General features: G+C 45.3%; 1 protein-coding gene across 6 annotated transcripts in view; it reads right to left on the minus strand.

The window, feature by feature from the left end:
- LOC144823747 (protein 4.1-like) overlaps positions 1 to 12,731 on the minus strand; it is a 960,864-nt gene that overhangs the window by 150,591 nt on the left and 797,542 nt on the right. For all 6 annotated transcript variants that reach the window (XM_078682548.1, XM_078682547.1, XM_078682545.1 and 3 more), the window contains one exon: positions 8,893 to 9,072. In XM_078682548.1, coding sequence (XP_078538674.1) covers positions 8,893 to 9,072 — 180 coding nt within the window. The remainder of the gene's footprint in view (positions 1 to 8,892; positions 9,073 to 12,731) is intronic.

The raw sequence follows: 12,731 nt of genomic DNA on the forward strand, positions 1-12,731 counted from the left end.
TCCATGATTCTTTTTGCTAGTTGGTCGCTGGAGGTTTGTTTGTATTATCCTTGTTATTTCAGCAAAGGAGTCTAATGTATCCAAATAAGAACTCTCCTCCTGTAGGCATTTAGTAATGGGTATTATAGCTTGCTCAATGATTTTTGAGCTAGTTACCTCAGGGTTGCATTGTGTCCATCTCAGTGTGTAGCCATTTTGACTGGCCAATGTGCAACGAGAGGTCCGGACCAGCCTTTCCACCAATGAGCAAGCTTTATCCTTAGGGAGTAAGATTCTAAGACTAAGTGGGAGATGGTCACTAATTCCTATGATATTGGTTGCAAAATCTGCAAACCAAGTTACATAGGAGTTAGAAATTGTTATGAAGTCAATCAGAGTACTATGACCTCTTCCCACAAAAGTTGGGCTAAACTCCACTGGGGGTAGACAAAGTAAGTTTGCAAAGCCCAGGTTGTGGGTGGCCATCATCTCATTAAACGCATCGCCCCCATTTTGATGGACAAAATGTGGTTGAAACTCAGTTTCATCTTCGGCGTTATCGCCACATCCGCTCTGGAAGTGTTGGCACAAGTTATGGTTAAAATCGCCACCCCAGATAAGGATCGAATCCATCCCTGATTTTACCACCATACTCCTAATTGCCACATCAATGGATTGTACCATATCGGTTACTTTACCCTTTTCTAGACTATTGTACATGTTAACAATTGTTATCTGCACCTTGGAGGAGACTTGGATTACCACAATTTGGTATTGGCTACACGAACTCACCGTGCCAATTGATACCACTTCAAGGAGATTGGACACATATACACAGAGCCCCCCTTTGGACCTCCCATGGCTGGAGGGATCTGCAGGCACGTGATAAGTTATAAAGACTTCTAGATGAATTTCCTCCAAGGACCAAGTCTCTTGGAGACACAATATGTCTATATCTTTAATAAAGTTTTCCCAGATGCAATTATTAATCTTCCCACGAAGGCCAGCTATATTCCAGAAGGTAATCCTTAAACCTATCCCTGTCTGTTTACCCGTTTTGATCCGTGGAACCAGTAGCTTGTCCTGTGATCCTTTACTATTTACCGGAACATAACTAGTGTGATGTACCTCGTTATTTCGCCCCTGCTTCCCGGTAGACTTTGTAAAAATCTGCACACAAGAACGATTCTGTGCAGAAATAGGGGAAACATCCAGAGATGACCGTGTATCCCCGGGACAATTCTCCAGCTGGTCAGTAGCTGTAACTTCTGACAGGGAGTTATTAGGAGAAGGCTCCAAACTATTACGGATGGCATTCTTAACAGAGTTTGGATCGAATAAGTCGATCGAACTTTCACCACAGGCCAGTTCAAAGCCCTTACGGTAAAGTCAATCCACGCCTTCCAAGCCTGACAGGGCCTCATAGCGATTTCTAAGAGCAACGGGACGATAGTCCCAGTTACCCATTAGAGGTCTTGGCATAACTATAGGAAGCATGGGGGGTCTTGGATAGAAGTAGGTCAGCTCACAAGCTGTTATAGAGCTGGTACCATATTCAGAGGGCCAGTCTAGGATGTGTGTGACTGCTCTGGGATCACTAAAATTAATTATAATGATGTCCCCCTTAGTATCCTTTTTACGCTTACCCATCCAAGGGGCTCGACGCACATGCAGGATATTACCGTTAATGTTAGGGGGTAAGGGACGATTGTGTTTAAGCCAATATACGACTTTATTTTTTAGTTGAAAATATCCTTCTTTCTTTCCCTCTTCTAAACTGGGGACTCCCCTTAGAACCACCACCAACGGGACAGCTTCAGGAGGTAAATCTGGGCACCTCGTGGGTTTTGCTACCCTGTCTTGACTTTTATTCCCTAGATTAGTTGAACCCTTTGCTGAGAGTGGTTGTTTCACCAGCTCCTGCATCTTACTGATCTTACTTTTAGTTAGATGGTGCATATTATTGGAAGATGGCTGCTTCTAGGGTTTGGCTATAGTTAAATTGTTTTCTGCTGTAGTTTTTTTAGCTGTACCCTTGGGTAATGATACTACAGCAGGTAAAGCAAATCGGGGTGCTTGGGCGGACTTAGCCATACTCTCAATTAGCCCTGTGTTTTTGCCTATAGCCTGTTCTAAAATCCCTAACCAGGTTTCAATTCTCTTTAATCTCTCGGTCAGTGATAATGTAAAGGATCTAAGTAACTGTTCGAGGGTTCCCGCTAACGCGGTACTGGATATATCTGGGGTAGTGCCCTGTTCTGAGCTAAACAGGCCAGGAGTTTTAACTAGGGTGGCAGATTGTTATCAGAAGATTTGCCTGAGTCAGCATGGCTGTCCTTATTATTTGGTGGGACTTTCCCCTTCCTTCTCCTTTTTCTGGGTGGTGAGCCTTTTGCTCGAGATCTAGTAGCGCTTATGGCCTTATTTTGTGTGACCTCAACTACAGGAACCTGTGATTCAGTTAGGTCTTCCACTACTATACTCGCAAACCGAGGAGTGGGGGGGGGGGTGATTATGTGCGTTTCCTCTTTAGACCTTTCGAGGAGTGGAGAAGCGACAGTATCTCTCAAAAGCAGTGGGATGCTGTCGCTGCATGCTGTGTCCAGAATCTCTATCTCGGAATGGCGTATTTTTAAAAAAGTTTGTATTTTTGTATTTTAATACTCTAAATTTACTTTCTGTCTACTACACATAGCGCTCACCGCACATAATTGGTAACAGGCACCGCTGTTGGGAGCGGAACCACTTAGTCCTTGGAACACTCTCCTCGACTTCACCGCCATCTTGGGTCAGGCAGGGAGTCTTGCGGAGCCATTCCGGCCAGCGCCCTAGCCTTGTACTCTGGACTTGACGCCCCTATTTAAAGCTCGCTATGTCGACGCGCAGCGGAGACGCGCAGTGGAGTCGCCGGACTCACGCCGGAGTCCAGCCAGAGTCCTGCCCGTCTGGGCTCGTCCGGGCTCAGACGGGCTTAGGGCCTGGCAGTATGTCCAACACACGACCACTGCTTCTTACCTATTCTCGAGAGGAGTTACTGGCACATCGCAGCTTGCCTATTGAAAGCCACTCGGTCGCCGACGCAGGCGCCCCAGTACTATCCCTACAAGGATTGGATGCGGCAAATCCTTCCCATTCAGGTAAAAGCACCCTACTTTGGGGTCTGCTTAATTGCAGGTCACTCCCGCGTCATGCAGTGGAGCTTCATTCCCTTATTCAGGAGCAGGATTTGGACATCCTGTTTCTGTCAGAAACCTGGATTACTCCCAGCTCTGACGCTGATATTGTACTAGCCCTCCCTCCAGGCTTTCTTATATTTCATTTAGATAGACCTGAGGGACGAGGAGGAGGTCTTGCTGTCATTTACCGAGACTGTTTTAAATGTAGGGCCCGGGACGGACTTGTGGCTAACTGTGAAAGTTGCCATTTTTCACTGCAGATATCCCCCACGGTGACGCTGGCAGGCCTGTTGATCTACCGGCCCCCGGGCAGTGTGGGCAACTTCGTAAGCTCTGTGATGGAAACGGTAACACTGCTTGCGACATCTACTTCTTCTTTTATCGTGTTAGGGGATTTGAACCTCCATTTTAATGATACCACAGATATAATTGCCTCAGATCTTAAAGGCGACCTGACTGCCTGTGATCTTCAGCTAATTAATTCGGGAGCCACACATGAGAAGGGCCACTTACTGGACCCAGTCTTCTCTAACATCCCCCGGCTTAAGGCCAGACCAGCCCTCCCTCTCCCATGGTCAGACCATTCGTTAGTGGCGGTGGAATGGCAAGTTAAACTGCCCTTAACACCGATACATCAAGCGGTTGTGGTGGACCGTGTATGGTCCAGATTATCGATCAATGACTGGACCCACAACCTGGCAAATTCACAACCTCCACCCGTGTCAGACCCGATTAAAGGTGATGCTGACCTTAACAGGTGGCTGAATGCCTCGCTTGATACCCTCATTCCCTTGAAAACGATACAGAGGAGGGAAAAAAGAATTGTTTCTGCCCCTTGGTTTACGGATGAGCTCCGCCTGCTTAAAAAAGGGTGTAAGAAACTTGAAAGGGCCTGGAGGAAGAAATTTGATGCCGCCAAGCGCAAGGACTACTGGATAGCGATGAGGGGCTACAAGGCAGCCCTACGCCTGGCTAAAGCACAATTTTTTGAGGAGCGTATACAACTTGCCTCAAACTCCTCCAGAGAAACATTTAAGGTGGTACAAGAACTCCTTAAAGTCCCGGAACCAGCGGTCATCCACGATCCTCAGAAGTGCAAGGAGTTGGCTGAGTTCTTTCACATTAAAATTGTGAAGATACTTAACTCCCTCCCCCAGGTTATGACACCGCAAGGGACCCAAAAAGAGCTCCCCCCAGCTCAGGGGAAAGAGCAACGCACTTCCTTGGATATGTTTGGCCCAGTTTCAGAAGCGGAAACGCTAAAAGTCATAGCCTCCATAAAAAGTGGTTCCCCCATGGACCCAGTCCCTTTTAGAGTTTTAAAGCAAGTAGCAACCGCTGTGGTAGGACCCATTACGGACCTAATTAATGCCTCCTTCACTCAAGGGTTGGTACCACCCAGCTGGAAAAAAGCCGTGGTCAAAGCATTGTTAAAAAAATCTAACCTTGACACGGCGGAGCTGGCCAATTACAGGCCCATCTCTCTGCTGCCAGGCCTCAGCAAAATTGCTGAGAAGCTTGCAAACCTCCGACTCTCCAATTTTTTAGAGTCGAATGGCCTGCTGCGAGACTCGCAGACCGGCTTCCGTCCTGGCCAGGGCACTGACACGGCCCTCCTGGCAGTCGTTGAGGAATCCAGACGCATCTTAGATTCGGGAGGATCAGTGGCAGTGATCCTCCTGGATCTGAGTGCCGCGTTCGACACCGTGAGCCATCGGGTGTTGACTCAGCGGCTGTCAGAGGTGGGGGTGGCAGGGGCCGCTTTGAAGTGGCTTGGTTCATTTCTTGAAGGCCGGTCTTACCAGGTCTGGGAAGGTAGCAACAAGTCTTCATCCATCTCTCTCCAGTGGGGGGTGCCGCAGGGCTCGGCCTTGAGCCCGACATTATTTAATGTCTATATGGCCCCCCTGGAGGATGTGGTGGCCCCTTTTAACATCAAGATCATCAGCTATGCTGACGATACTCAGTTGGTGGTCGCCCTTCCTCAACTGGTGGAGAATCCTGACTTGCTGCACTCATGCCTGGTGGATGTCTACGCCTGGATGAGCAGTTCATCTTTGAAGTTGAACGGCTCTAAAACAGAGATTATGGTACTTGGCAATAAAGCTCCTCCATTGCCATTAACATGCTGGCCTAGCTGTATGGGTGATTTACCAACAATGAAAGATGAGATCAAGAGCCTGGGAGTCTGGCTGGAGCAAGATCTCTCCTTCAGAACGCACGCTAAAAGAACTGCGGGAGTATGTTTTGCCCTGCTGCGGGCTGCTAGAAAAATCTTCCCGCTTCTTCCCCTTTCATCGAGGAAGTTGTTGATTCAGGGGCTGATAACATCTCGCCTTGACTATAGTAATGGTCTTTTTTTAGGCGCCCCTGAATCCACTTTTAACAAACTTCAGCAGGTGCAAAATGCGGCGGCCAGGCTACTGATGGGCATCCCCAGAACAGAATCTGCCAGACCTGCCCTTAGGGCTCTGCACTGGTTACCGGTACGGGAGAGAGTGAAGTTTAAGGCACTCTGTACCGCACACAAAATTCTTCAGGGTAACGGACCATCTATCCTGAGGAATCTGGTAGTGCCGTATAAAGCGAACAGAGCGCTAAGGTCCGATCAGAAATGCTTGCTCCACGTCCCGAGAGTAAAAAGAGCGCGAACGGGCGGGAGACGTTTTTCTGTGCACACAGCAACTCTTTGGAACTCGCTGCCACTAAAACTTCGTGCTGAGACCTGCATCCTGCGTTTTCGCAGGTGCCTGAAAACACATCTGTTTCCTGTGTAAGCTGGTCCAACTATCTCATGGTTCCTGATTGATGTACTGTTCATAGCGCCGGGATGCCCTAGGGTAGCTGTGCGCTATATAAATTTTTTAATAATAATAATAATAATTAATAATAATAATAATAATGGTGACTCGAGGACAGTATGCTAGCAGACTGTATTAAACTCAAGGATGAACATTTATTTTTAATAGACTCCACTGAGCGTCGCCGCTCTGCTCGACGTTCTGCCAACATGGACTCTTTTTCAATGGCCGCATCTTTAGCTGCTCTCAAGAAATAACTATCTAGTGTTTTCCTGCACCCTCCTTTTTTTGAAGTCACTGCTCATTCAATGGGACTCAAAGACATTTTGTATAGCAGGGGTAATTACTCACAGTTTATAGATTGTCATGCAAAATGATCTTTAAGTGGGCGTTAGGGAGTGGGTCCGTCCCGTCCCTTGACGTCCCTGGACGGCCACAGACGGTCCGCCCTTTGCCCGGGCTTAGCCCGGCGCCCCCGCGCGCTGCCGCGACGCGGGGATTTATGACGTATATATCGCGCCTGGGGCTGTGGGCGTGGTGGAGGTCCGGCCCAGGTGTGCTTGGCCAGAGGGGAGTCTTGGGATTTGCAGTCCCCCTCAGGTATGCTGGTAAAACTTCCACGCGAGGAGAGCGCCGCTCGCAATCAGGGTGCTGTGCTGGAAGTGTTTTCACCCGGTCGAATCAAGCTGATACTCCATACAATGAAGAAGAATACCCCACTTTATTCTGCTGCCTCGATACACTGGCCACAACCAACTCTGCGCAGCGACACCCGCGATAGCGGGTGCGGCAAGCCGTTATCAGTGCGCCTGGAGCTGTGGGCGTGGTGGAGGTCCGGCCCAGGTGTGCTTGGCCAGAGGGGAGTCTTGGGATTTGCAGTCCTCCTCAGGTATGCTGGTAAAACTTCCACGCGAGGAGAGCGCCGCTCGCAATTAGGGCGCTGTGCTGGAAGTGTTTTCACCCGGCCGAATCAAGCTGATACTCCATACAATGAAGAAGAATGCCCCACGTTTTTCAGCTGCCCCGATACACTGGCCACAACCAACTCTGCGCAGCGGCACCCGCGATAGCGGGTGCGGCAAGCCGTTATCAGTGCCCCTGGAGCTGTGGGCGGGGTGGAGGTCCGGCCCAGGTGTCCTTGGCCATAGGGGAGTCTTGGGATTTGCAGTCCCCCTCAGGTATGCTGGTAAAACTTCCACGCGAGGAGAGCGCCGCTCGCAATCAGGGCGCTGTGCTGGAAGTGTTTTCACCCGGTCGAATCAAGCTGATACTCCATACAATGAAGAAGAATGCCCCACGTTTTTCTGCTGCCTCGATACACTGGCCACAACCAACTTTGCGCAGCGGCACCCCGTTGTATGTGAATATATTATGTCCCATTCTGTTCTTGGGCCCGAACCTTGCAGCGTTATCCTAACCTTGCCATGCTATCCTACATACATAAAAATGTAAGACATGAATGGAAAAGCCAGACAGGCAAACGCTTTGTAAAGTGGAAAAAGGAACAATGCTTCCTTGGGGAGCTAGAAATTTCCTTATCTCATTATACCTTCTACTGCTGGCTGCGGCAGAGATTCAGTTATTTTCTGCAGCTTATGCAATAAGGATCAGTAAGACATGGCAGTGTGGACTTGCTAGCATCACAAACAATTAAAGATACAGTGAGGTTTTCAGCTTTCTGATGAAAACTATTTATTCTGCCAGTGATCTTTGTGGGATTTCTATTTCAGGTCCAACAGCTTGTGTTCCCCAACACAAACTGAAAGTCCAAGAGATAGGCGCATTTCAGTGGCTGGACTTTAACTGGGGAACAAACTGCCTTAACACTTACATAACTCCAACAGTCCCCATGCATTCAAGAAAACCCTTCTACTCTATTTTTTGGCAACCAGTTAAGTCTTATGCATCTCTCGACAGAGCCTAGAAGCAATTCAGTTATGCAGCATGCTCTACAGAAAATTTAGGCACAGGTAAAAGAATCTGCGAGATACCGAAAGCTCTTCTTTTTGATGTCTAATTATTCCTGGATGCTTGGCATTATTAACCTTCCTTTGGCAGTGATATAAAATATTTCCAGACCAATCAAGGCTGCAAAGATGATCATCTTCTGTGTCTGGACAGTGGATTATAGAGAATGGATGTTCAGGTGAACATAAAAAGATTGTGTGATCAGACAATGGCACAGAGTTAATAAAGGTAATGTTGCTGTAAATTATCTCAAGATATTACAATAAAATGTGATGAAGCAGGAATTCAATGTAAGTAAAATGAATAAGACTGCAGAAGAGAAAGTTACTGCGGCCTAGTACACTTTCTTCACGTATGGCAAAGCTAGACACCTATCAACACCTGGCAAATCAGGAACTGAAGTACAATGGATGGTAATATAAGGAAGGCATGTTGTGCTTGATGCAAGTTGGATGGATGGCTGTTTTAGTCCTCTCAAAAACCTAAAGCAACAACATTTTTTACAACAATTTCTGGCTTCCTCAGATAGCAAATACAGATCCCAACAAAGCAGGGGAAAAAGAGGAACATCATGACACAGGGTAGCTGTGAAAGGCCGACATATATGAAATTAACTATTGACCTCAATGCTATGAGTCATAACTGTAGAATTAAGTGATGATGTATAATTTGGAAGTTTCTTCATACTAAGCACATACACATAAAGCAAAGTAGCACGTCAAGCAATCAACCGTTTGCAATGTGCTATGTTAAACCAGAATCTTGTTGAAGGGTTTTGGTACGTGAATAGTCAGTGGCATATTTAACCAATACTTTCAACTGTGCAATTCCCTTAAGAATATGTAAAGAAAGTTAAATGGCTCACCAACGTCAAATGACTACGGTTTAAACAAAAGTACCTGCAGCCTTGCCACACTTGATTCCCACAACAAGCCAAAGTAAGGTCAAGCTGAAACACAACAACTTACCCCATCAACTCCTGCTTGAACCTGGCCATTAGCGTTCAGTGTTCGGAAGGGCGAGTGTGTGGACAGACGCTTATCCCATTCACTGGGCCTCGGTGCTGGCACAGACTCCATAAAGCTCTTCTTGAGCTCACTTATGCTGGCATGGTGCTTCATGATCTCCTCTTGTGTTTTATCCAAATCCTGAGATTGAACAACAAAACAGTGCACAGAAAACAGACATAAGAAGGACTTGCATTATTTGTGATGAAGCATGGAACACAGAAGGGTAGTGTCAAATACCAAAAACTGTGCCAGATAAACTGGATCACCTGGTGATGGTTAAGAGTCTTTTACTTATCACACCTGAACCTGATCAGATGCCATGGTTGAAATCCAGAAGCTTGCAAACTGGTCTTGTTGAGTGCCGACAGCCAACCACCACTTATCCCCCCAAATCTTTATGTACTAAAATGTATCATCTCCTTATGTGACAATCAAGACCCAGTATAAGGCTGAGCGTATCTTGAAAACAAACCTCGATATTCAGAAAACCAAGGTCTTCACAAACCATGGTCACTGTGTGGGATTAAAATACATATCAGTCCTCTGGAGCATAAAACAAAAGTGAAATCTCTGAATATCCTCCAAAATAAGGCAACAATATGAGACGGTGGTATCTGATGTCCTTGGGGAAGGACACTGAAAGGAATGACCAACAAAACAGAACACCCAGTAAACCAAAGCAGTTAAAAACACAAGGTTGATGTGCAGCTCTAGGATCCTCTATCTGTTTGCTAGGACTGTGTAGCTCTCACATTCCCAGTCTAAACAGTAAAAGTATAGGGACAGGGGAGGTTATCAGTGACAGGGCTTACTGAAACCATCCAATAAAAGCTCATATCAATCACATGTGCACATACGCTCAAGTCCCAGTGAAGGCTGAGGGATTGATTTCAGCTGGGTGACATTGAACAAAGACACAAAGTAGGTCAAGAAGAGTCTAGCAAATGGAAATGGCTTGTTCATGTATCTGTTAGCAAGTTTGTTTGCCTCATACTATAGGCCCAGAAAGCAGATTTCTTTATCAATAGATGTACTATGTCGCATCACACAGCAAGTTACTGAATATACACTCCTATGTTTCCCTTCAACAAGGTATTCTCTTGCTGGTGTTTTGTTGGTTTCAAACCAAAGATGTCTCTGACAAAGATCTGTGTTAAGTAAACCATGAACTGAATCAACCCTTTTTGTTTTAGAATGGCATGTGCAGATTAAAGAAGTGCCATTCGAGCCACTATTCAAGCTGTTTTAGGTCTTACTGAGTGCGGCTAGATTGAGTACGTATCATCCACAGATCTGAATCAAGCAGATTCTTGATTTGTTTCTGATTAAACAAATGCACATTCTGGATGACGTCGGTCCCAACAATGCTTTCAAACACTGCTCATTTGACACTTCTGAGTGCTTCTCAGTTATTTTAATCGTAGACTGAAACTGCAACATTTCAAATGTAATCGTTGTTTTGTATCATGCTATGTTTAGCTTCACTTAGCCTAGAATTCAGTATTTGTAATCCGCTATTCTTTTTCATGCTTGGCTTTCTGCTTTGTGTTTTTTAGTATGATGCAGCAGAGGCTGTTCTTGCAGAACTATGCTTGTGTGAACTAGTTCTACTCTATCTGATTTTTTTGTTTATTCCCTCTTCATCCATGCTAGTTTTAACCTTGAGGTCGACGTGATAAAAAGTTCTTAATCCTCAGGATCAATCAGTCTTGCTAGCAATTAGAAGCAAAGTTTTCTTATATTTGTGAATGTCATACAATGTGAAGGGAAACTTGCATAAAGCATTCACAAACAGAAATGCGGTTCTCCGCTCTTATAGTTCAGTAAATGCAAAAACACAGTTTGTAACCACGAATGCAGATAGCCATGAAGGTCGTCTTAGCGTACAACACCTAGGCATTTAGATGATGGAGTCCGAGAAGGGTGTAAGAATGGTAATTAGTTTTCATGGGGAGGAGCTAAGGTGTCTCCAAATGGAGGTTCAAGAGGAGGAGCGATAGCAATGGCATTTAATCTCGTGTTAGGCAGGGAAAGGGGGGCACTGCCCAAATATCCATTAGTTGACCAAGATGAAGAACTTAAGAGTTCTTTTGTTCACCAACAGCCAGCTGATGTAATGTCCATATCAAGAGATGTGGCGTAAGACTGGTTTTGTCAAGATTGTGCACAGCCATTATTTTGGTGAATAGGAAAATTTTTAAGCTAGACCGTATTATTCTATTTATGTCAGATTAACTACAACAATTGAAACAGTATCCAGAAAAATAATTTGGTGACCATCAGTTCCTACTTTCTTCAATATTTAGCTACTGTTGGAAATGCCCCTGTCTGCAGGCCAAACCCATCGATTTTCTGTACCTGTTTCTGTTGGTTCTCAGGACTCTGGAAACGTCATCACTGCAAACAAGTGATAAAGTGCTTGTGCTGTCTCCCTAAAACATGGTAACATTGTCTTCCACCAAATTGGCATATTTATTTACTAGTAAATCTCTAGTTAAGTGGTACTACATGTACCCAGCGCCTGCAAATTAAATGCTACTAGTGGGCCTGCAGCATTTATTGTGCCACCCACTTAAGTAACCTTTTAAAACATGTCTCAGGCCTGCCATTGCAGCCGCTGTGTGCGTATTAAACTACCATTTCGACTTGGCAAAATAAACCTTTTGCGAGGCTTAAACCTTCCTTTTTAATACATATATGTCACCCCTAATATTGGCCCTAAACCTCCCATAGGGCAGGGTGAAGTGTGTGTAAAAAGTTGGACATGAACTTTTAACTTTTACATGTCCAGATAGTGAAAAACTTACATTCGTTTTTCACTACAAACCTCTCACGTAGGATAACAATGGGTTACCTTATTACATTTAATAAGTGACAACTTTCAATTGGGGCAGCTAGGAATATTGAGTTTGATGTATAAACCATTGCAATTTAAATCCCTCTTTAGTGGTAAAGGTGGATGTTAAGTCACAGTTCTGAAAATTGACATTTTCTTGTCCCAACCACTTGGTGCCTACGCCTATATCCTGGGTCAAAGAGGGAAGACTGTAATGGAAGTTACCCGTCAGAAACTATCCACTGCAGATAGATCAGTGTCAGCTGTGGCAAATGCAGCTTTAAGCACAAGTGATGTTTCCACATAAGCTTAACAACGCTAGGCTGAACCAGGGATGGGGCACTGTGTGACGCGCACGCAAGTCAAGAAATGTTTGAAGAAAGTTTATATTCAAGGGAAGGAGTGCACTCCAATTTAACTCTATTGTTGCTCACAATTTTTCGTCCCAACGAAGGGTGCACCCCAAGGTACATGATTATAATTGATATTCGAACACTGGAGACAACGTAAGATTTCACATCAAGACTTTTTTCATCTAGCGAGCCTTGATTACGTAGGAACACTATACTTCGTACAACACAGGATTGCTGTATTTCAATTGCTGTATTATGGACCTAGTTTCATCACTTTGAGTTTCGTTTTTGCATTCATATTCTCACATATTCTTATTATTTGTTCTTGTTAAGAAGTTTTTAAAAAAAACATTGGTGAATTTACACGACGTGGTGGTGTGGGCATCTTGGTGTGAGAGGACTGTCTGTGGCGGTGAGTGTGTAGTAAGATAGAGGCATGTATCGTGGTGTGAATGAGTTTTGGGCGGCTTGGGGAGGGCATTATGGGTGCTGTAGTATTTAGTAAGGTTTTTTGAATGGATTAGGTGGTTGAATGATAATTATAGACATGTGGGTGTGAGCGCTGGTTTTCTTAACGGTGTGCGTGTGAGGGGTGACTATTTAAGCAG

This window comes from Lissotriton helveticus, chromosome 3_1, assembly GCF_964261635.1.
Source record: "Lissotriton helveticus chromosome 3_1, aLisHel1.1, whole genome shotgun sequence".
Taxonomy (NCBI): domain Eukaryota; kingdom Metazoa; phylum Chordata; class Amphibia; order Caudata; family Salamandridae; genus Lissotriton; species Lissotriton helveticus.